Below are 27044 nucleotides of genomic sequence, written 5' to 3' on the forward strand. Positions count from 1 at the left end.
AGCTTGCGTGAAATCGGACACAAATGATTGATGACTCATCCTGGGCTACATACACTTCAGAAATCATAATAATATGCTGATATGGTGCATTACTGATTATTATCAATGCTGAAAGCTGTTGTGCTGCTTAATATTTTTTGTGAAAACCATGATTTATTTTCTTTCAGGATTCTTTTATGTATAGAAAGTTTAAAGAAATAATTTATTAGAACTACAATTTTTTGCAACATTATAAAAAATTTTACTTTCACCGTAAAAATAACAATTTAATCCATTATAGGTGAATAAAATATTTAAAAAAAGGAAAAATCTTTTGAACAGTAGAATAGACTTATGTCCAATCAAATGCTCTAGAGTGAAAAATCCAACAATTTACGTAAGAATGGTTTTATAATTCACTCAAAAAGTCGTCTCACTCATGTTTCATGAATGATGCTTAGTATGTCGATAAAACACTGAAAAATTGTGCTCTGGCCAAGTGCCACACGATCAAGCATGATTTTGTCAATTGCTTGGTTACTATTTCTATCACTCTGAATAGCCCCAGCCACAGTGAAATGTCACTAGTGCAAAATCCTCACATTACAGTTCATTAATTGATTGGCTGTTACTTAATGTCACGCTGTGCAGCATTTTGAAATAGTTAAGATCCTGAACAAATTGTTCTTCCATTCCTCTCTAGTACCAAATTACAGCAACAGTCTAGTTCTGTCATTATTACACACCCTTGTGTAAATCCAACCTTCCACATCTTTGAATAACTATTAAATATGGAATGTACTCTTGACTAATTATGCTCTGTTCCTAACTCTTTGTTTACCAGCTAAAACTACCCAAATTTGCAACCTCGATCTGAGGTGAGTCTGAAATTCAACCACCACAGACAAAGAGGGAATCCAATGCCATTGATGTGACCCCAAGACTGACCCTGAAGACCAGCCGAGGCAAATCTGCAAATATCTCTGGAATTCAATTGCAACTTTGTAAAATATCAAGTCTTGATTACGAGAATCCCTGTGGCTTCATTTCTCACAATTAGTTTAAATCTCACAATTGTGACTGTGTTTCTCTTAAAAGCAAATTTAACTCACAATGTGACTTTACGTCTTGCTATATGACTTTAGATTTTGTAACTGAAATGTCGTTTGATATAAAAATCACAATTACAAGAAACAAAGTGAATTTATGTTGCTGTGTGACTTCGCAATTGAAACTGTATGTATCTCCAAATTGTTACTGTATATCTTATTAAATGACTTGAGATCTAACAATTGAATTTATTTCCCCCAAATGACATTATATCTCGCAACTTTAAATTTCACAATTGTAACTTTGTGAGATAAAAAGTAGCTGTTTTTTGTTATTCCAACTTTACACAGTTGCAACTTTATATCTTCAAATTGTTACTGTATATCTTCAGATGTGACTATAGATCTAACAATTATGACTAATTCTCCCAGTTATGTCGTATATCTCAATGTGACTTTTTATCTTGTGATATGACTTTAAATTTCACAATTGCAACTTTGTGACATAGTCATGCTTTTTTGTAATTGTGATTTTATATCTTGCAGTTGTGACTTTGTATATCCAAACTGTTACTGTTATGACTTTACTTCTCCCAACTGTGCCTTTGTATCCCACAACGTGACTTATCTTATTTTATTTTTAAGTTAATTTCACAATTAACCTTTTTACATAGTTGCAACCAGCCGTGGCGGAGCTGCAAAGATCTTTGGGTTGTGAAATGACAGATTGTCAGATGTTCTATGTGTCAACAGAGATGCCTGATTCAAATTATGGGTCCATTTTAAAATTAATCACACACTGACAGACAATTTCCCGAATGTGTCATGTATTCCTCACCTGCCTCTTGTTACATTTGGCGAATGTGTGTTACACACACTGGAGACTAAAGAGCAGCAAGAAAGCACTTTGGCATTGGCATACACATGAGTAACTGTGTGTCCACGCTGACTATTTCAGCAGCATATGTAAGGCAGCCAGCAGCAGGGACAGAGGGCTTTGGCAGTCTCGTCTGCCCACACCCAGATTTAGCCTTGAACCCTAATGACAGCTCCACACTGACCTCAGATCAGTAATACAGTGCTGGGCCAGGTATGGCTGTGAAGACACAATCAGGGCACGCTGTACTCTTATTGACTTTGGTACAGTGAAAGCACTTCAGGGAACTGATACTCACTAGTGTAGTCTCATTGACCTGACATGTATAAGGACCTGCGTTGTGTTGGTTGAATATGGTGTGCATTCTGTAAAGGTGATTGGCAATGTGTTGTTGCACATTCTGGTATCACAATAAATAGATTTGAAAGTTCTATGGACGCTTTATGGAAGCTTGTTTCCACCTTCAAGTGGAATTAACAAATAAATAATAATAATATATATCTCACATTTGTGTCTTTGATACTCATTACTGTCTCCTAATTTTGTCTTCAATATTTCAATTGCGATTTTGTTTCTTGTAAATGCGGCTTTATATATCGCAATGCGACTTCCTGCAATATCACATAAAACCTGCGATTGTGACTTTGTTTCTAGTAAAAGCAACTTTATCTCTCAATATGACTTCATATAATTGCAACTTTATATCTTCATACTGGTACTGTATATCTTACAATTTTGCAACATGAAAAAATGAGAGCTAATACATCGCAATGACTTTAAATCTTGCAATTCTTGTAAATGCAACTTTATATTTCACACACTGACTTTATATATATTGCATTATAACTTTAAATCTCACAACTGTGACTTCATATCTCGCAATTTGACTTTATATTTCATATCTTGCAACATGAATTTAAATTTGCAAATCTGAATATTTTGCAGTTTGACTTTACATTTCACAATATTTCATAATTTGACTTTAAATTTCAGAATATTTTTCCAATTTGACTAAATTGCACAATATGACTTTAAATTTCTTAATTGCAACTTTGTGAGATGTAAAGTCGCAATTACGAGATACGATGTGACTTTATTTTGCAATGTGATTATAACTTGGGCGACTTTATATCTTCATATTGTTAATGTGTATCTTAGGATGTATCTTTATATATATATAAATATACAGGGCTCGAATTGAGGGGGGATGCAGGGGGATGTCCCCCTGGTCGAAATAAAATGACAAAAAGCATCCCCTCTGTAAAATCACCATCTCCCCTTACCATCCCCTTTGGATTATTAATTTTGTGTATTACATAAAACTTATCATGCACATGAAATGTTAAATTTCTCTACTGATGATCATTTACGAACTAAATAACGGCAATCGGCCAATCAGAACTTGGTACTGTAACAAGCGGAAGCAATTTCGTCATTTTTCGCGCAAAATGGTTCAAGCGCAACTTTTGAAGTTCTTTTAAAAGAAGACAACAGAAGGTATGATTTTTCCTTGATTAGAATTTAAAGACATCCTCCTGACGTAATGTATGTGTGACTGTGAGGAACTGAGAGACGATAGGAGAGCTGACATGATCCAAAAAAAAGAAAAACACGTCTTGAGAGTCCAAAAGCATTCACTGCGCGATGAAGCCCATTAGAATACAGTTAGAATGCCCTTATAATTCCAGCAATGAAACTGTTTACGCTTTTATATTCATTGCACAAGCAATCTACTTTTCTGTATATCAGCACATGTGCGCGAGGCCCCGAGCACAAATGTGCTATTAGTTTTATACAACAGTGCATAGCAACACGGTGTTTCATTCTGTGAATTAATCCGTTTTTGAGCCAAGGTGCCAGCACAAAAACACATTCAGCAAAATATTGACCAAAAAATCCTCTATTTCAGGCCCCAGAAGGAAAAAAAAAACTTAAATAACTTAACTATTATAAATAATAGTTCATCTGATAAGGCAAATTTTTCATTAAATAGAAACCTTTTTAATATATATATATATATATATATATATATATATATATATATATATATATATATATATATATATATATATATATATATATTATATATTATATATATTATATATATATATATATATTATATATTATATATATTATATATATATATATATATATATATATATATATATATATATATATATACACTGTATAACAATAATAACTTTTTATATTTTTTACTCTGAGATGAAAACCTATTTCTATAATTCTAATTAAATATAATTTAATTCTAAGTGACAGAAAGAGGATGAAAAATGCAACAAAATTACAACCACGTTGGCGCAAGAAATCTTGACTAACAATGTAAGTAACCTTCAGGCGAAAGAAAAAAAATAAAATGATACAAAAGTAACAGTAGGCAGCGGACCTTGAAAGAGCCTCAAATAGAAAAAGAAGCTCAGTCCATGCTTTGTTGAATGTCTACTACAGCGAGCGAGCTAGAGAGAGAGAACATGTGTGTATATATCAGTGTGCCAAAGGACTTCCCCTGGGAGAGTGGCAGTGCCCAAAGTAAGTGTGTGGTTCTGTGTGTGTGTCTACTGTAACCAGGTTCAGAGAAAACCCTAGCAAATCTGGGTCACCCGAGAAAACCAACACTTCATATACAATGGACATATAAACGCAACCTGCTCTCATTCCTGCCAGTGACATAATTGCATATTCCACATCTGTACTCAATGACTATATCCCCACAGAAACAGTGCTTCAAAGTCAGACACATTCATTATTCTGAGCCTCTCTGAATAATTTCCATGTTTTGTGCCAACCAGTCTAACTTCAGCAGAGGGGATCAAACGGAGGGACATCCCATCTCAGCGACAGTGTGTGTATAAATTGTACAGTGAAATCTCCAGAGGGAAGAGTTTAAACAAACATAGTCCTCCCTTTCAGAGAAAGACCGTGCACACCCTTCCTTCTGGGGTTTTGTGTGAGTGTTTGGCTGAATTGTAGACCAAAGAGAGATCCATTTATTTATATTGAGTGACGTTATTCACAAGATTTGTGCCACACAACTTAAATAACATTATCAAGTGACTAAAACATTCAGTAACTGAGTGGTATAGGTAAAAAGGAGTCAGAGGCTCCAGACACAAAAGCTGTTCCAGTTAGAAGGCAGCAGCAACATGGACAGTATTCTTTGCAGAGAAGTCAAATCTAAAATGAACTGCAACCTTTGTGATTTAAAAAAAAAAAAAAAAAAGATAAAAAAAATAATTAGAATTATAATAATAATAATGATAATTAATTTTGATAATTAAATTTAATTATCATACTGTAAAAAATGGTATAAACCCATTAGCTTGAGACCAATTTCATCAAATTAAAAAAAAAAAAAAAAATGTTATGCTTATTATAAGACAAAAATTAAGTAATTCATTACTGCTTGCATATTATGGGTAATAACAAATAAGGTCAATAACAAATCTATGTCAAAATGCAAATGCCCAGGTGCAAAATAAATTTTTTGTAAACAAAGATAATCGTATTGGTTAAAATGTTTGGGGGAAATAAAATACAGTAAAAAAAATATATATATCAAGTGATTGAACCATCATAAACAATTATAATATATATATAATTTTTTTTTTTTTTTTTTTTTTTACAAAAAAGTCTGTTTTTAGGATAAAAATAAATATAGATTTTAATAAATATCATGTTTTTTTGGGTCTAGTCCATTTGAGCTTAACTAACTTCACCTTTTCATAATACATAAACATATCTAATATTAAAAAAAAATACTGCCTTTGGCACACAGTCATACATTTTTCAGATATTAATAATAATAATAAGACTGATTCGCCACTACACATTGTGGCACAATCATTTTATTATTTTTAAAAAAGATTATGATACACTACTTATGAAAACAGAAATAATTTAAGTAATCATCTAAATAAATTCAATTTTAAATGTGACTTAATAGATCTGGGCAAAAAATTTGATTCACATCATTGACCCTTACATTAAACAATTCTATTCAACCACCACAGAAATTATTCCTTGACAAATTATTGTATGCAGTTCAATCACTCAATGCAGCTTGTATTAGTTCCTACATGTACAATCTCAGTCTCAGTTGACTACAGTCTGTTCCAGAACAGCTTAGATGTTGTCCATGGAGCCATTGAATGAATGGAAAGGAAATATTTTACTATTTTTATTGTAATAGCTAACAGGCTAGTTTCAGTCATATACTCGCTCAAAATTTGTTTGTGCGGCAACATAGACTCAAAGCCTACGAAAACATCAAAAGACATCAGAGAGGTGGTCAAAAGCCCACAGTCTGGCACCAACACAGAGAAATGCACAATAAAGCCACATTCAGACATGTGAGTACACACACAAACATGACCACAGCCACAACAGCAAACACATCAAAAGAGTCCCACTTCATTACTAGACCCAAAGCATCCATCACGACACTGACACATGCGTCCAGGTCACAAAACTTTACATCCAAAGCTTAGTAGCTCTGGAGGCTCTCCAAATACAGAGTTCTGGCATGAAACTCTAAGTTGGCGTAGTCCGATAGGTCCAACTCAATCTGGACTAATGACATCATTATCGTATGTCTCAGCTGATTGTTTTTCTCCTGTATCAGTAGCCAATGAGCTCATTGCTCAATATTCAAATACCTGGCTTTTGTTTGCTGTAGCAGTTTGGCAGCGCACTTCAGAAACCCTCCACCTTCCCCAGCTCCACCTGTATAGATCTGCTACGAGGTGATTCATGTATGCTATATGGGGTTATTCATATGTGCTATATGTGCAGCAGCAGTATTTCTTACATGCTCATGGCAGCATGTTGTGGATGTATCGGCAATAGCAAGTCTCGGTACTTGCTCTGCCGCAGCAGCAGCGTAGCAGATCTATTCCGCCAAGACCAAATACATTAACATTGTCATGTACATTACCATGCCAATCCCTCCGAGAGTTGTCATGACAGAATTATGTTTCATTTAAGCATTCAACTTCTGTCACAGATGGTTCGTTAGGAAAAATAAAACCAGAAACAAAAGAAACCAGCCCAAGTTGGTTTGCAGGTCTTAGCTGATCTCACAACCTGGTCAAGCTGGTTTGTTGGTAGAAATTAAGAGGGGTTTTGCACTTTTTTTTTTTTTCAGCTGAAAGACCAGCTTAAACCAGCTAAGAACAGCAAACCAGCTTAGTATGGCTTAGTCCACCTAAAAATGAAAATTAAGTCATCATTTGCTCACCATTGTGTCTTTCCAAACCTATATTTTTATAGCTATTAATATTTTGAAGAATGTTGATAACCAAACAATTGATCCCCATTGACTTCCATTGTTTTTAATGGGAACCGAAACTATTTAGCTCCTAACACTTTTTAAAATATCATCTTTTGGCTTCCACAAAGAACGCAACACAATTTTTATTTTCTTGGCAGCAAGTCCAGATAATTTGGTTTACAAAGAATTTAATAAAAAAGGTTTAAGTTCATAAAGAAATTATAGAGATCTCTTTCTCACTCTCTGGTTGGTCTTGAAACTAAAACATCAACTAAAAAGTTAAATAAAGAAATAACTAGAGTAGGATGGAAACCTCCTTTCTAAATGGACTTGACTGTGAAACACTAAATTTAGTCTCTCTCGCTTGTACAAATCTGGCCTCAGATCAGGAGCCAAGGGCAACTTCTCTCTTCACCACAGGCTCAAAACTCTCCATTGTCCCTTTGAGCACAAGGCCAGTGTGTCTCTGAAGTAGGTGTCGGTCTTCTGACTACAACTCGACCTTGCTCATGAAACAGGCCTTTATCCAGCTTCAACAATCAGGCTCCTTCTTTCCACACTGCCATCAGTACAGTATGCAGAGCGGAGCGTCCCTGAACGCCCCCAAAGCGCTGAGGCCTTGAGTTACTCCAGCCGCTGGTGGAGATGTGGCGTGCCTGCCATGCCTTGTGGTCTAAACACCCGTTTTGGACTTTTGGGCCGGGCCATGCTGCCTACGCGTTCCCAAATCTAGACTGAATGACCCTATGTTTGCCAAAGCACGTACTTTGGGACATCATCCAGTGTCAGAAGGGTTCATGTTCTGAAACATTCTGAGGACCAAGGAGTGGTGAGAGAAGTAGGGCATTCATGTCGAAAGCTACTTCAAAAAGTTCAGAGCAAAAAATCTATAATCTAGACAAAATTTTAAAGATATTTTACAATATAACCGTGAATAACATGCAAAGGAAAGAGGAAAAGGCATCCAATATTATCGCACTATATATTTGGGATAGCGCTGTACAGTGGTTATAGATGTAAACAGTCAATATTATGCTGTATGCAATAATTTGCTTTATGCCTATTTAATGCAAAAAAAAAAAAAAAAAAAAAAAAAAAAATGGATACAGGTTCTTGCTTTGAAAAAAAACTGTATTTTTTTATAAAAAATCTATTTAATCAGTATGTATCAGTATCAATATTGTCAATACTGGCCTTGATAGTACTTGATGAAAAGACGCCCCTGAAAATATTATTTACAATACATAAATAAAAAAAAACATTAATTAATTAAACAATGATGCCTTTAAAGTATTGCTTAAAATACATCAATTCTAAAATAAAATAAAATAAAAATGTAAAAATGAAAGATAGCATTTTAAAATAAAAATAAAATAAAAAAATAATAAAATACTGGTAAAAACAATGCCTCAACAAATTCCAGTTGGATACCTACAGCTTAGTCTCAGCCCCAGACCTCACGTCCACGGACTGTCTCGGGATCAACTAAATGCTGGATTTTCAAAAGTATGTGAAATATATAAAATTCACGGCATCTTAAAAATACGTCCAAGAGTTTTACACACCAGTCTGTTATCGTGATGATGTTTCCACACCCATAAACATGATGCGCCTCAAAATGAAACGTGACTGGTTGCTTTACCTGTCAGTCATATGGTTTCTTGGGCCAAGGTTCTCAGACCTTCTACGGTCAGTCTGAAAGTCTAGCTACGCAAGACTACCTATAGAGCTCAAAAATCTCCCCATATTCACAAAACCAGGAATTTACATTTTCACTGAAACACAGTCTTCAAACGCGGCCCCTATACACGACATAGAGTCAGTGCTTGTTAAATCCTGCAGTCAGCTGATCTTGGTTTGGTCTTGGATAGCTTAAGCTGAGTACAGCTGACAAAGTCAGCTTAGATGAGAGGAAAACGCAAAGCAGATGTCATGACTATGTTGCTTTGTCAGGTGTATTGTTCTTATCCCCATCTCAACCAGCTTAGCAGCCCACACAATGATGATCTTAAAGCCAGGGGATCTTGCATATACAACTAGGCTTTCAGATTACTCAGAAGTTATCAAGAACCCCAGTACATTGATTACAGAATGACGCATTATGCTCCCCTGTGCTTCAATTGTGCCTTTCACAAAAGGCTTTCATTTAATAGCGAAAGGGGGTTATTCACTAGACTGCGCAAACCTACATATTTTAAATTTTTTTAAAAAGTCCAGTTGTAGCAATACATTTGCAGTCTGTTAGTATTAATGAAATGTAATCAAATAATACATTAAAATAAACAGAATAATAATACATTTTGTTTGCTACAAAATTTGGTTGACTTCTTACTTCTCATTTCACTTCTTTATTTCAGTGTGCTGTTTTTAAAATTGCTATTATTATTAAGCTGTTAGCATGCTAAAACCCTTGCAGAAAGGTTATGTCTCTAAATTCATGCAATTTAAAGGATGTCTGGTAAAAATAAAGATAAAAAAAAAAAAAATCCATTTTAACTCAAGAATTGACTAGCCAGTTGATGAATGACTAATGAAGTATCCCAATTTATCCCTAACCCTGACAGACCAACTGTTTGTTACCCTTTTCCCAGTTTCTGAACACTGTACTGTGCCATTTATTATTTTCAATTTCTCACCTTCTTCCAAATAAAATATAGGCTAAACAGGACCACAAATTTAGAGTGAGGGTGGAAAATCCAGGATGAATCACCTCGCGCATTATGCAGATGTCAGGACTCTGCAGTGCTGTACGATAAGATGAAGACCTGAGCGTACTACAGTACTGGAGCATGGCCAGATCACTTGACATTGAGACACACCCACCTCCTCTAGGAATAAGAGAGGAGCAACCAAAACAGCAGAGTTCTCCTCTTAACATTCTGCTCACAATACTTCATTCTGTACCTGCATATCCATATGGGATAGAGGCCTTAGATTTGGGCTAGAGAATCCATTTTAACCAATCTCCAAGCTTTGAGACAGATGCAAGTTTTACTTTTTATAACACAATTGCTACTAGTCTGCAGTTTAAAATGGCCTTTATGTACTCCGAGTTTGCTACACAAGCTCTGTGGGTGGTTGCTCCACAGAGACCAGAAAGGACAAAATAAACCTGAAACTTCAAACAAGAACCTAGAAGTACAAACAATACAGGCTTCCTGATATACATCCAAGAATATACACCTACCCCTTAAGTAAACTGACCACAGTGCTTGCATAAAAGCCATGGTTTGACTGTGTATAACCATCATCACTACTTTTAGATCACTGTTAGGTTTCTACAAAACCATATTTTTTTCCACATAAAAATCCTAAAATGTATTACAAATTACTACAGTTTCCAGCTGACATGAACATCCACTAGTGGCAGTAACACACCAACAACCTTATTTTTACAAATTATGATTACAGGGGCAGATTATTGATTAATAAAGCTTTATTTTCTCACAGCTCCTTGAATAAAACTATGTTATGGTCTAAACATGCTTGAACTATAATGCATAATTTGTACAGTAATACATTTTTGTAATACACATTTGAATCACATAGCCAACTGCATGGCTTTTCTAATGTAGTAAACTTGCTCAGTAGCGCACCTGGTACAGCACTGCTACGAGTCCCATGAAAGACGAGTCATGATAAAACAGCTCAAACACTTGTAATGGCAACTGAAAATGTCATCATTGCTTCAGCAAATGTGTTTGTATCTCATGTTTAAGGGTATGGTTTAGTGTAGGTGGTATGTTATGCAAATCTTTGAGCTCTACTCACTGGACATTTAATTTCCAAACTGATGCAATACATACAATAACAAATGGAACAATATGTTGCCAGATTTCTGTTTCGGATAAAACTGAACACAGTTTTAGCACTAGTTACTAAATATTTCACTTTGCAAGAAGCAGCGTAATATCATTTTGCAGCAATGTTGCCAGGCACCAATAAGTTGTGTCTGTTATAATAGAAATAGAAGCTTAAGCACATTTAGAACTGCATCTGCTATTACTATAATAAAAATGAAGTAGATTATTTAGCAGGAATCTACAACATTTCCACCAAAGTGCTACAGTTAGTGCTGATAATAAGGATAAGTCAGATGGCTTATCCCTTCCAAACATTTACCATAGTTACCTGTCAAACTAGCACAATTCCTGCAGTTATATTGCTATGGTAAAAGCATTATAAATTATTATGGCCTCTTTTAAACAGAGGAGGAGGCTTTCAGAATCTTTCTGGCAAGGCAAATACAGTACCAGCCTAACCACAGTTTTATTGCTCTGTCAACTGCAGTAAGCATGGTAGCATGGTTTCAGTGTAAACTATAGTTACCATGGTAAATGTCTGTAAGGGATAATTAAAGGACATCCAGAATATGAAAGCATTTGTGAAGGTACAATTAAGGCCCAACTTGCAGACGTCGTACATTTGGGTCTGCACGTGTGTTTGGATAACTAAAGACCTCGGCTCAGCTAACAGAAAATTAGCTGAATGAAAGCACAGGGCAATTTTTCTTGGCAAGCGTGACTGATTTTGTTTTAAATGAACTGTGGAGCATTAGAAAATGGTTAAATAGTGTTTAACCAGCTGCCAGTGTTTTGGGGAAGCTTTTATTAAGCACAGTTCACTTGTTTAACTTTGAGCTCAACTAAACTTCATACACAATGAACAATGCTAATGCTAACCAGTAACACTGGAAGATAATGGGATCTTAAGGATTGATGACTACTAATTCAAAACAAAACCATCCATAGGCACATTTACCAAACAGTTTATCACTTCCCTATTCTCTTTACTTCTGTTTCAGACAACAACATTTGGCTTTATTCTTGCTACAATCTATATGTTGCAAGTAGGTAATGATAACATTATAAGAGTAACTTTGGAAATTGAATAAATGAGAGCCTGCCAGTCAGCTGTGGTTGAGATGAACACGGTGCTAAATGTGGTAAGTAGTATTCACAACATTACTATTGATTCTGTGTGCATTTAGAGTACATTCACTATTGATGTAAAATTGCTGTAAAAGCTCACATGTAGGCTATACAGTGAAAAGCCCTCTTAAAACACATTTTTCACAGTCTCACTAGTTTAAACTACTGCTCAAAGGTTTGTGGTCGGTAATTTTTTTTAATATCTCTTACGCTCACTAAAGCTGCATTTGTTTAATCAAAAATACAGTAAGAAAACAATATTGTAAAATATTATATTAAATGGAATGTTCAAAAGATAATCCTTTATTTGAATTTTTTTAAGTGTAAAAGTCTTTAATGTAACTTTTGACCATTTTATTGCACCCTTGCTGAATAAAACCATTAATTTATCTCAAAACCTTACTGAATCCGAACTTTTGAACAGTAGTGCACTCGCTATTACTTTCCCAAACACACAAACCCAAAACTATTTTTTTTTACAAAGAAACCACTATTTGCAACTACAAACTCAACTACTAAAACTACAAAACTACTAACACCAATAAGCAGAGTCAGCACAATCAAGTACTTTATACATTGTTAGAATGATCTGAAACATCTGCTGACATCTCAAAAGGCACTTCCCTTTTCCTTACGTTTGTTATTGTTCCTGTATGGAGAAGCAGGAACTCAAGAGGAGAGAAATGATTGACTGGGTTACTCCGTCCTCTCAGCTTATCAATGGAGGCTTTGACTTCACCCAGTACACAACATGGCCGCCATTAGTCCTCTGTTAAACACTGGAGTCTTTGAGACAGAAGACTAATCACCTCAACAGACTGTAGATGGATATGGAAGAACCAAGGGGGAGCCCTAAACTCCCTACACACACAAATACATTCCTATCAAAAACTGTACTGAGGAACAGTGTACCATGATATACGTGTAGTGATGGTATCAGATGTTGATGGTTTGTTGATATACCATAGTTCCAAATAATAACCATTTTCAAATACCATGGTATAAACACTACTATATATATATATATATATATATATATATATATATATATATATATATATATATATATATATATATATATATATAAATTCTGTTCTTTCTATTTATCAAAGAATACTGAAAAAATTAATACAATAATGAGAATTTTTTTCTTGAGCAGCATATTAGCATGATTACTGAAGTATCATGTGGCACTGAAGACTGGAGTAATGATGCTAAAAATTCAGTATTGCCATCAAAGGAATTATTACAAATTAAAATTACATTTTAAAATATATTCAAATAGTAAACAGTTATTTTAAACTGTAAAAAAAAAAAAAAAAAAAAAAAAAAAAAAAAAATCACAGTGTGTAACTTTTGAACAGTAGTGTAAATCCAAAAAGACAGTACATACCACTGTTCATGTCCAAAAAACACAACGATGCAATGGAACTTTTAACCTTTTTTTAGTGATAGACACAATGTAAATAAACCAGTACTGTACCAACATAGACACATGCTTACATTGCAACTAAATGTGCAAAGTCATCTCAACCCTACACACATCCTAACAAACCAACATACACACTCTTTCTTTCAGACTTCACAGAGGGGCTCCCGCTGCACCTGAAGGGTTGGGTGTGAACGCTGTCTTTTCTCCCTTCTGCTTCCAAAGCAAATACTGTTATTGGCTGCGGTATCCTCAGAGCTCTGTCGCAGAGTTAGACTTTCACCCATAAATGTCATTTAGCATAACCCCTCGGCTCCAGCCTGTAACGCATGCTACATTAAATAGCATTAGACTCATATCACAATCTTTCTTCTCCTTATTATTCATTCTCCTCTAACTTGCCACTGCTTTGTGAATAAAAATGAATCATTATTAATGTGTCATGATAATAAAGCACATTTAAAAGTGAGAAATAGGCATGTAAACGTAGCCCTGGCTTGCATAAGACCGGCATTAAAAAGACATTAAACTCAGTTTGGAGGTGAATACCCATTACCTGAGAAAATAATATAAAAGTAAGAGAAGTTAGACAGAGAAACAGAGAGTTTGCAACTGTTAAACTTAAGCAAGCCTACCTGAAGGTCAAAGAATTTACTGTATCTTCTGTAGATGATGTGGGATGTGGAGTCAGAGTATGTGACATTGATGAGATACACCTGAAAAGAGAAAAAAAAGACAAGGAAGGCAATTAGAATCTCCACAATTTAATCTACAGTTTAGTTACACATTTTGCTACGATTTCAGTGACACGATTGCTTCTAGCTATGCGAGTCACTATGCTCTGAAATGTGTCAGAAAGCAGTTCAAAGTTTCAAATATGCAAATTTACTTTATTTAACCCAATTTAAACCCAGTTTAATTCAATTCAACCCAAAAGCGAGATATGTAATGATGACTTCACAGCACTGAGTGATCAGGAAATGACACTGTATAGTCAGGGACAAGTATTTCCTGCATGTATACAATTCCTGACAAACCCAGGTCTATTGACCTGCAACAGAAATAAAGATCAGACGTTTTGTTCCTCCACAAGGCCACCAACAGACAATGTGACATCATGTGGAACCGAGTGCTCAGCGATGAGGGGAACTCCTGTTTGCAGGAATTTCCCCCTGGACGGGACACTTGCAGGGTGCCTCCACCCTGCACCCCACTCAGCAGTGGATGGGACAGCTTCTTCTGTCCTCTAAACACAGGATATACGAGATCCGTCTTTCATGCCACTGGCATGTTAAAATAACTACTAATAAATACTATTATTTTAGAGGTTTGAATGACATTATATAAAAAATAATTAAATACTTCTTCCGTCGTTACTCGTTAGTGTTTAGGGCTTTTAGGGTTTAGGGGTTTTATCACTTGATAAAATATGCAAAAAGAAAAAAATTACTTTGCAACGTTCTGGTAATCGCCCAAATCTACCAGAGTTATTATTGTTAACTAAAACTAAAATTATTAAAAACATTTCGGTTAATTGAAATAAAGCTGAAATAAATAAATATTAAATGACACATGTAATCTTATTTCAGTTGAGTTCATTAAGTTAAATTTGATGCACTAAAACAGAAAATTAAAAAAAAATTATAATAAAATAAAAATGAAATAAAAATGAACTAAACCAATCCTTCAAATAAATTGCCCCACCAATTGTGAGCTGCAGGACAGTGTGCTGACAACGTCTCTCCAGGGTCTAAACTCAGTCACGTCAAACCTGTTCAAGGTCTTCTCCACTGTGAGCAACCTGTCACTGTGAGCTGATCCTGGAGAGAGAAGTGTCTGGAAGCTGTATTTGTGACACTTGGGATCTAACAGCTTTGGAGTTTTGCTGTGATCTTTAGTGATCTCCTGTCAACCCTCAACAAGCTGTATGAAGCACAGTAGTATGTGTGTATTTGCAGTGTAATGTGCATGTGTATAAAATGGCTTGCTTTTTCCATAGATGGGGAAAAAGTAATACATCAGTAAATATTGACACATTTTTGCTCTGTATTGCTACGGAGCCCCTTAGAGCTCATGGTGGTGGAAAGATTTCGGGGTGGATGAAAAAAATTTGGGGTGGGAGGAAAAAATATTTTTCAAATCTTTTGCTTTCTCTCGCAAAATGTTGCGTTCTGTCGCAAAGATGTTTGCGTTCCCTCGCAAAACCTTTGCGTTCCCTCGCAAAACGTTGCGTTCTCTCGCAAAGATGTTTGCGTTCCCTCGCAAAACGATGCGTTCTCTCGCAAAGATGTTTGCGTTCCCTCACAAAACTAAGTTTTGCGAGAGAACGCAACGTTTTGCGAGGGAACGCAAAAGTTTTGCGAGAGAACGCAAAAGATTTGAAAAATATTTTTCCCTCCCACCCCAAATTTTTTTCACCCACCCCGAAATCTTACCACCACCATGAGCTCTTAGGGGCTCCGTAGTATTGCAGAGTATTGCATGTCTGTTTACCATGGTACCCACCAAAATACAAGTTATGCCATTTATTAGTGATTTCTGCTCAGGCAAGCATCACTACTGCTCCTACAGATTTTTTTTATTTTTTATTTTTTTTAAACCCTTACTACTAAAATTCTGCACTTAACTTGTCATGTTTGTGCTACACTCAAATTGTGTAGCTAGTTGAGAGGAGGTATGCTATCATCTAAACAATTATACTTTTGCCAAATAATAAAATGGCCACAAAAAACTTGGGCTGTATCTGAAATCACCCCATATACTCTCATTCACTATTCCCTGCATTACTCCAATAATACAGACCTTTAAAATAGTGAATGAAAAAGAGTGAGTGAATTTGGACAAACAAGTGCACCAAAAGTGTTGTGGATGGCATCTTCTGGCAAGACACTAGAATTCATTCGACGCTCAAAATGCACTGGTGTTCTCTAGCAGCTTGCCGTTCGGTTGTACGTTCGTTATTGAAATGCATTGTGGGACTGAATGAGCACACTTGATAATGTCCACTGTGGTTTCGGATACCACTACGATTGGCCATCTCCTTTAACATTAAAAGAATGCCATTTCATTTTTAAGAGAGCTATTTCATTGACTAGAAAGGCCAGAAAGTAATTCCCTAACAATCACCCAGAACACTTACCAGCCACATAGCAACATTCAAACAACCCCAACATTGCAGTACTATGTTTTGCACCTAGAAAAGCACTAGCATTTACCCAACAAACATGCTAAAACCCTAGCATTGTGGCATCAGGTTTTGCACCGAAATGCCCTAGCAATCAGTTAGAACATCCCACTAGCCACATAAGCAACATGCTAATAACCCCAGTAGGTTACACTTTATTTTGATAGTCCACTTTAGACATTCTACTAACTATAAGTAACCTTACAACTACATGTCAGGCAATGTAATTAACACGATCAACATCCAGAAACGTAGCAAGGCGATCGGTAAAATAATCCATGTGACATCAGGGGTTCAACCGTAATTTTACGAAGCTACGAGAATACTTTTTTTTGTATCCTGTTCTGTGTCAGATGAATTTCATTCCAATCAAAGCGTAAACGGCGTATCCACGTGGCACAGCTGACACAGAACAGCATACACTGTTTACGCTCAGTGAATACTCTCCAAAATGGCGCTAGGGTGACAAATTGTTGAATAAAGTCGTTATTTTTTGTTTTCTTTGCATACAAAAAGTATTCTCGTAGCTTCGTAAAATTACGGTTGAACCCCTGATAATCACATGGATTATTTTACCAATCTCCTTGCTACGTTTCTGGACGTTGATTGTGTTAATTACATTGCTGTCTATGGGAGGGTCAGAGAGTTGTCAGAATGCATCAACAATATCTTAATTTGTGTTCCAAAGACGAACGAAGATTTGACAGGTTTGGAACAACATGGGGGTAAGTGATTAATCACAAAATTTTCATTTTGGGGTGGAATAACTCTTTAAAACAAGGTAACCACAAATTAACTATGGTTTTGCTACACTAACCATAGTTTAATCATGGTATTTGTAGTAAAACTTTGTTTATACAAATGGTAATCAATAGGCTGTACATAATTGTTGCTCCTCTATGCTCTGACTTTCTGAAACGCGCCGATTTTTACAAAGCTCATCGTTCTGAGAAGCGAGGCGTGCTCTGATTGGCCAGCTATCCAGTGCATTGTGATCAGCCGAATACCTCAAGCGTGTGACGGAAATGTTACGCCCCTTCCCATGTTGTGATGCCTTGTCCCAGCATGACGAGACTAAAACAATAAAACCCGCTATAAACGAGGCATTTGTTGCATTCAGTGAGGACATAATTACTGATTATAATGACTTATACTGTCTTTTATTCTCTGAATGTTTTATTGTTTTATAAGATATTCTTGTGGCATTGATCATTTTAGAGCTCAATATAAACACAAGATACAGAATTTGAAATAAAAATATATGGACAATTTACACATGTCCAAAGCACAAGCATTCACCGTGCAAACACATAGCAGAACGCTAACAGCCTTAACATCGTGGTGCCAAGTTTTGCACAGGCAAGCATCATTGATATTTTCATCAGTTTAAAATTTCATAGTAACAGTACTTGCAGTAACTATGGTGACTGTGGTTAAAAAAAGGAAGAGATTCTTCTAATTGATAAGAAACATTTTCCAGCTCTGAAACTAGCAGTAGTAAACTCAGAGTACTGAGCACACAGAGACTGAGACACTTTGACATCTGTTGAGACAGAAACTACGGTAACCCATAGCACAAACTTTTTTCTCACACAATGTTTAGCACAATGTCTGGATTGTTAGACAAGCAAATCATTTGATTTACCTTATCTCCATAGTCTGTCATGTATCAAAGATTATGTCATGGACCATAAAGTGGGAAGCAGCATCAGCTTTTCTGTGGTTAATGAAATATGACTGCTATCATATGAAACAGGCAGATGTTTGTAGCGGAACTACAGAGAGAGTGAGAGACAGATAGAAGAGGCTCTGCCTCTGACCTGTGCTGTGAGACAGATGGCTTACATGCTTGTGAGTATTTGCATTGTGCCAGGTTAAACTGCCTCCTCTGTTAGCAGAATGCTGGGAAACGGCCTTGACTAAACCGCCTCACGCTGCTTCCCACAGTGTGTGTGCAACTATCCAAACAGATGCATGCTTATCACACACCGCGTGCCTAGAAAAGCGTGTGAATGTGTGAGATAGAGTGCATGAGAGGCTTTCTTTGATGTATGTGCTAAAAAGATACTCCATGTGTGTGTGTGAGTTACTCCTACAGGAGTTATTTAAAGACCCCTGACAGGACTGGCATTTATGGTTGCTGATTCTGCCCTTCTCTGCCCAACTGTAATATGTAATTTCACCACAGAGAGTGGCCTCAATCATCTGGGGTGTGTGTGTGTGTGTGTGTGTGTGTGTGTGCAAACTCATCACATTTTAGGGACCATCTTCAAGGCAACCACAGTGGAAAACAGGATTGCTGAAAGCCCACGCCCAAAATATCAAGTGCAACTTCACTGTCACAGAGAGCCAAAATAGATCTGAAACAGAATAGACTGCACTCTTAAAATAAAGGTGCTTCACGATGCCATAGGAGAACCTTTTTGTCTAAATGGGTCCATAAAGAACCCTTAACATCTGAAGATCCTTTCTGTTTCACAAAAGATTCTTTGTGGCGAAAGAAGGTTCTTCAGATTATAAAAAGGTAAGAAAGACATGGTTCATTAAAGAACCTTTGACTTAATGTTTCTTTGTGGAACCAAAAATGGTTCTTCTATGGCATCGCTGTGAAGAACCTTTTAAAACACCTTTATTTTTAAGAGTGTAAGTCAACAGGACATCCACCACAAGTAAAACTATATTCATGATATTTCTGAACTTTTCCAGGCTTTTTTTTTCTTTGTTTGTTTGAAAATGAAAAATACCTGAAGGTCTCTGAATTAGCATTGCTAATAAAAATACTACAATGTTTTGAATTGCGTCCATTGCACCTGGCCATTTGAGTTTGGCCTGCCATTTAAAAAGGACTGTTCACCCAAAACTGAAAATTCTGTCATCATCTACTCACCCTCGAGTTGTTCTAAACCTGTATTCATTTCTTTCAGCTGTTGAACACAAAAGAAGATATTTGGAAGAATGTTGGTAACCAAACAGTAGATGGTAACCATTGACTTCCATGGCATGAGACAAAATATTGTGTTCAGCAGAAGAAAGAAACTCGCAAGTTTGGTAGAGGGTGAGTAAATGATGACAGCATTTTTATTTTTGGGCAAACAATCTCTTTAATTAAGCAACACCATAGCAACTACTTAGTAACACCCTAGCAACCACCCACAACATAACAGGCATCTATCTCAGAAAATGTAAAAAGTTAGTCTAAATTTCTACACTGCAACTACAGTTGATCCATGCTCACACCCTGGAGTAAAAACTACTCCAAGTATGTGTAATCACACATTTGCTTAATTTTTTCTGTTACGTGAAGTGGTTTAGTTCAGCCTATTGAATTAATACTACAATAATAATAATAATAATAATAATAATAATAATAATAATATAAATATACACACATGTATAGGGTAAAGGAACCTATTAAGCTCACCAAAATCTACATTGAGACATTTTTAGTGCACAAGACATTGGTTTCAGTACAAAAAGTTATGTTAAAATAAAATATTAATCTCTCACACAAAAATATTTAATTTTATTTTACATGACAAAAGCATTTCAATTAAGATATACATCATTAAATTCAAAAAGTCTGGCTGTGCTTAATGGGTACATTTTTGCATTTAAGCACACCCCTGTTCCCATTAAGCTCACATCATGTTTTATTAATAATTATTGTTTATTTTAAAAATCAATCATGTTTTTTGTTTTTATTATTTTATTTTATTGTATTAATTATTTTTTTAAATATGTATCTGTGCATTAAAAATACCATCCCCACAATAAGAACGACGCTGAGTCAAATTAAGATAAAGATGTGTTCTCACGTCTGAGTGTTTATTGAACCAATCAGATAAGAGTAAATCGAGAGCCAGCGAGAGCCTCATTTGATTGGCTGCATGAAGAAGGACCCGCCTTCCACTCGTGCTTGCAAATCTGAAATCAGTGAGAGAATCGTGCCAAAACTGCAAGCGTAAAGACGCAGACGTAAATAGCGGGTTATTTGAGGAACATTTTGCCCTACGCACACAAGAAGTCATTTAAACAGTTGCAACGATTTCTTTCTCCACACACATATTGGTTTTACGCGGTCAATCTGTATTGCAGCTCTTGATACAGTTGTTTTCGCTTGCAAAACGCTGTGCACAGGCTTGCAATACCTTTGGCTGTATTTGGGTGAAACAACAGTGCCAAAAGTGATTAATCACAAACTAATTGTTTGACAGCCCAATTTCTAATTTCATTTTTTTGCTACTCAACTGTGTGGTCAAGACAGAAATTAGACTAAATGTAATGCCAGGGCCGTTTCTAGGCACAAACTCTAAATCAGGGCTGTCCAAACTCGGTCCTGGAGGGACGGTGTCCTGCAGAGTTTAGCTCCAACTTGCCTCAACACACCTGCATGGGAGCTTCTAGTATGCCTAGTAAGACCTTGATCAGCTGCTTCAGGTGTGCTTAATTAGGGTTGGAGCTAAACTCTGCAGGACAGTTTGGACAGCCCTGATCTAAACAATAGCCGTTTCTCAATATGCGTACTTGTCTGTACTTGTGTTCTTGTGGACTTGTGAAACGTCATCAGTCGCTGCCCAAGTACTGTTCCAATTCAAAGTTCACATCTAGCCAAGTCCAGTTCAAATACCCGGATGTGTTCTTGATCCGCCCCTTTTACCGAGGATGCATCGAGAGGTGACTTGTGCGGACTTGATACGGGCCATAACCCAGAATTCAGTTCGTCCTCCCGTCCTCGAGAGTTCGTTCTTCTAAGTCGAACTTGGCAAGTCCAAACTCGAAAGGACGGAAGTCCAGACTCTGAGAACTTGGTATTGAGAAACGGCCAATGTCTCAAATTGTGCTCAAAGTCAGAGTGATTTCAAAATGCTCAAATATAAGTACTCAAACATTTCTCACCAAATTCAGGCAAAACCAAACTAAGCCACGATATCCACATTTAATCCACATTATCTGTTTTTATTCCTCCTAAGCAATTGTAGAAAAAAAATATGGAAGTAGATATTTAAATAATGAGAATTCCATGAAGAGCCTTTATCTAAGAAAGGTCAAACTCTGAGCAATAAAATGTTCCCTTTGGTAAAAACTGTGGTGAAAAGTTTGCCTATAACATCTGTTCTCTGGCATTGGATTGATTATATCCATTGATGATGTTGAAAAGAACACAACAAAGAGTCCTGATTAAAAGTGTTCTTCAAAATCTTTAGGCATAAAAGATCAGACGTAACACAATGGAGACCACCCTCTTCCAAATAATTATCCTATTACAGAGTCAAGGAACGGGATTAAGACAAAGCAGCTGGATTTATGAACGACACAGACACTGAATATGCATATATAAAGCAATAGAGCGCATTCAACCATTTCTATCTTGTCATTTGCGAGAATAAAACCCTCATTCTGTCTCCAATGAGATGCAGAGATGCCACAAAAAAGCCTTCTTCAAGCAATTCAACACCTGCAGAGTCAACAATAATCTTCAAAGTATGGCAGCAAACAAAGAACATCACCCGCTGATTAAAAACTTCAACTAAACTTGGTTTAAAGGTTTGACCGCACACATTTTATACTGCTAAATAAAAGTCAGCACAAACACGCTGATCATACGATCAGGAAGTGTCCTGGAAGACCAAACTCAAAAGAACAAAACTCTGCATTTCATCAAAAACCAAAGCTTTCCTTATAATCATGCATTAGATTACCATCAGCAGAACAGACTTCAGCATGTCCAGCTGAAGCACATATTTCAGAATAAAAGGAGAAGCGGCTTTTTGAATAGACATGAGAAGTAAAGCCAGAAAAACTTACTGAAAAGCAGTCGTCTTGTCTTCAGATTTGTCACAAGAAAAGGATGAGGAGGTTTTAAGCTTGAAGTCTTGGCGGGGCTTAAAGTACAGGCCTCACCGCTTAAGTAACTCAACCCCGCCTAAAGAGACTATTTCAAGAGACACATAAAAGACTATCCATCTACCATATTTCCAACCATGGTGCATTCCTAGCCACAAAATGGCATTTTATTCAGCTGGTTAAATAGTTAAAATCTCTGATGTGAAAACAGCAACATGATCATGCTGATTTTTATCATGCTCTAGTTTAAGATCTTGTCTAGACATTAGGTGAAGTTAGGATTTTATAGACTTTTATTTTGAAGAAACCAAGCAAACCCACAATGTGTCGCCAAAGGCAAATATACATAACGTCATGCCAGGGTCCACAACTGACAATCTTCACAGAGATGCCATAGAAGAACCATTTTTAGTTCCACAAGGAACCATTCAGTCAAAGGTTCTTTAATGAACCATGTCTTTCTTACCTTTTTATAATCTGAAGAACCTTCTTTCGCCACAAAGAATCTTTTGTGAAACAGAAAGGTTCTTCAGATGTTAAAGGTTCTTCATGGAAGCATTTAAAAAGGTTCTTCTATGGCATCGTGAAGCATCTTTATTTCCAAATAAAGTGTATTTAATGTAACAAACTTAAAATTCATAAAAAATTTGCACCATTTACTTTCTAAAAACATCTTTCTGACATTATTGTGAAGTATTATTGGTGCACACTGTAAAAAAAAAAAAATAATAATAATAATTTAAATTAATTTAAAATTCTAAAATCTTTTAAAAATAAATTAAATACGAATTAATTAATAAAATAAAATATACTACATTTTTCATTTACCAAAAATCAGCCTCTGAAATAATGGATAAATCCAATAGATGGAAAAAACATCCAATATTTGTTCTCATTGAATTTTCTATTTCACTCTGAAATATCATATTACAAAGTAATATGGGTTGGAAATTGTTTCATGTTATTTGTGTACTCAGTAAAAATGATTTTTTTATTGTACACAATCAAATGGGAATAGATTGACAGACGTCATTTTTCTTGAGGTCGTGAAACACTATTTCTATATAATTTTGTCCCTCTGTAAACTACTAATTTCCTATCAAATGAATTGTCAAAACCCGCAACATACAGTGCATATTCTCATAAAATGTATTCAGAACTCTAACAAAACCTATAACAAAGGACTAGTGGAAACATAAATTGTCCCAAACAACACACTGACCGAAACCAAGAACCACAAACTCAAAGGCTAAGTACAGTAAATGCGTTCCTATCACAGCAAATTTGGCAATAGCTCCAAGTCCAGGTCTCAAGGGGTGAGCATTTACTGCATGGTGTAAGCTGGGTAACTGCAGGTGGGTCCACTGGTAATGGGATTCTGGAAAGTGAATTTCCCACAGGAAGTGATAAACTTGTAAATCATTAATTAAACAATATGTAGATCAAGGCAGAGAGATCAAAAGATGAAAGGTAGCTCTCTGATCCTCCTCACTGAACAACGATGATCCAAAGAACAACCGCATTTGACACTCATTCTCTCTCTACTTCCTTTGCATTTTGTTGTGGTCATTTCCACTTTGCCAGTGCCTCTTCACCCTGATATCTACAAATGCAAATGCACACGCACATTCCTGCTTCCAGAAGGGACGTGGTACAGGAAGTGGTACTTGAGTGCACCGCGTTTCCTGAAGAACTGCAGATTAAAAAAAAGTGTCAACTCAGCGTACACATCAAGCTTTGAGCGTCAAAACCTTTGGCCTTTCAGAGTAACCTGGGACAAGCCACTTCTTCTGAACCACAAAAATATGTGAAAGCGGAGCACATTTATCATCCACTGACAAGGACGTGGTAGATTTAGGAACTGTAACAACCTGATAATCTGCAAACGGTCAAATATCATCCGACGAATTACTATTAGAAGTCAGACACTCGCGAATTGGAGCGAACAGTCAGCCGCCTCCGCCAGTTCTTATGCGTCTGAATGTTGTAACTGGTGGTGTGTAGACAAAAACTGTCAGCGAGTGAACACTGTACTGCTATTTTTCAGCTCCATTACACCTACGTGGACTTTCAAACCCCCTCAACAATCTCATCTTTCATCATAGAGCCCTTTGAGAAAGCCAGGCCCAGTGTCCCAGGCAATAAAAAGTTAAACAAAACACGTCATTAATTCACATCATTCAAGCAACTTAGAAACAATTAGAATGCACCGAAACTATGATACAATTCTGATAAAGCATCCCAGGAAAGCGCTGGCTGGGATAATTTCTCTTTATGGGTGACGACACCATTAGTTACTATGAGAGAGAAAGCCATTTCCCATGAAGGCTGCGGTACTGTGGCAGAGCTTCACTTCCTGCCCACACATGTTGTCACCAGCAGCTCTGGCATCATTTGTTCTCTATGATGTAATCAAGCTGCACTGAAAGCAATAGCGTTTGCTCTGCAACTGGCGGCGGGCAGACAGTAACTCTACAGAAAGGAGCAATGAGCTTTAGTGCTCCAAGATGTCATGTTGGACAAGGAACAAGCGAGGAGGAGGGGAAATGAAAACGTGGAAATTGAAGACAGGCAGGATGCAGCGGGAGTCATGTATCAGTACATGAACGCATGCGAGTGCTGGTATAGGATGTGTGTGAGAATGGAGGGAGGGGCTGTAAAGGGACAGCGCACACAAAAATTAGACACTTACAGCGGATCACTGTTCCAAAGGTTTGGCCACAAGATGCATGATAACATGACTGTTGTATGGAAAAATTGCTTACTGATTTTTTTCTGTGTAAACAGAAACAATGTTTCCAACATTGATACTAACAAGAAGAAGAAGAAGAAGAAGTTTTTGAGCGATTTCTGTAGGGTCATGTGACACTGAAGACTGGAGTAATGACTGCTGAAAATTTCACTTTGCCATCATACGAAAAATTTACGTTTAAAAAATATATTCAAATAGAATAAATTCATATACAAATGAGTTATTTTAAATTATAATGATATTTCGCAATATTCCTGTTTTTACTGTATTTTGATCAAATAAATTCAGTCTGTTCACTCAGTGCCCTCCAAAAGTATTGGAACAGTAAAGACAAAATTGCTCTGTTGATTGTGAAGTCAAGACATTTACAAATATGATTAAAAGATGAATATGAGACAAAACTACAGAATGTCACATTTTATTATTGGGTGATTCAACACATAGATGTTTTACCAGCTAAGAAGTTCAGCACTTTTAGAGTTTCATCCCTCTATCTGATGTGAGCATAAGTATTGGAACAGTTGCCTCACAGGTCTTTCTAAGTGATCAGCTGTGTCCTGTTGCATTAATTCTTCAGATATTAAAAGCAGGGAATGTGCCGTATCAGTTATATCCATTACTTCTGTATTCTGAATCTTGCATTCGATGATTACACACACAAACCAGGATGAAGATGAGGGAGATGACTTTGAGAGAAAAGTAAGCAATTTGGATGCTAAAAGAAAAGAGGAAGTCAGTTAGAGCGCTAACAAAAATAAAGGGCATGGAGAAATCAAGAGTTTGGAAACCACCAGTGACACCAGCAACCAATAACTACCTGATCGGGTGAGAAAACAACAGTAGTTGATGACAGACAAATCATAAAAGCTGTGAAAATTAATCCTAAAAAACATGTCTGTAAAATCACCAACAATTTCCAGAAAGCTGGGGTGATGCTCTGACAATCTACTGTCCTCAGGAGACTTTGACACAGCATTACAGATGCTACACAGCAAGATGCAAACCTCTGACCAGCACCAAAAATAGAAAGGCAAGATTAGAGATTGCAAAAAAGCACAAAGGTGAGCCATAAGAGTTTTGAAACTGTGTTTATGGACCGATGAGACAAAGATGAAACTTTATCTAAGTGATGGGAAAGCAAAAATGTGGAGAAAAAAGGGAACTGCAATGATCCCAAGCATACAGGCCTCATCTGTAAAGCATGGTGGAGGTGGTGTCATGGCATGGGCATGCATGGCTGTCTCTGGAACAGGCCCTCTCAACTTTACTGATGACTTAATGTATGATGACAGTAGCAGAATGAATTTGGAAGGGAACAAAACCATCTTGCCTACGAATATTCAAGAACATGCCACCAGATTCCTTGGGAAGTGCTTCATATTGCATCAGGACAATGACCAAAAACACCCTGCCAGTTCAGCCAAGGAATTTATAAGGGCAAAGAAATGGAAAGTCTTAGATTGCCCAAGTCAATCTCCAGATTTAAATCTGATTGAACATGAATTTCACCAGCTGAAGAGGAGAGTAAAGGCAGAAACTCCCCAAAACAAACAATAATTGGGATTGGCTGCATTAAAGGCTTGGAAAAGTAATTCAAAGGATGAGACCAAGAGTCTGGTGATGTCTATGGGTCACAGACTCACTGCTGTGATTGTGCTCAAGGGATCTGCAACTAAATAACAGCTTTTAATCTTTTATATCTGCCTTATGTT

General features: G+C 36.5%; 1 protein-coding gene across 4 annotated transcripts in view; it reads right to left on the reverse strand.

Moving 5' to 3' along the window:
- The window catches only part of LOC306873155 (SH3 and PX domain-containing protein 2A-like), a 101385-nt gene that overhangs the window by 69902 nt on the left and 4439 nt on the right, over positions 1-27044 (reverse strand). For all 4 annotated transcript variants that reach the window (XM_079422236.1, XM_079422235.1, XM_079422238.1 and 1 more), the window contains exon 2: positions 14188-14268. In XM_079422236.1, coding sequence (XP_079278362.1) covers positions 14188-14268 — 81 coding nt within the window. The remainder of the gene's footprint in view (positions 1-14187; positions 14269-27044) is intronic.

Source organism: Barbus barbus (genome assembly GCF_936440315.1).
Source record: "Barbus barbus genome assembly, chromosome: 7".
NCBI lineage: Eukaryota > Metazoa > Chordata > Actinopteri > Cypriniformes > Cyprinidae > Barbus > Barbus barbus.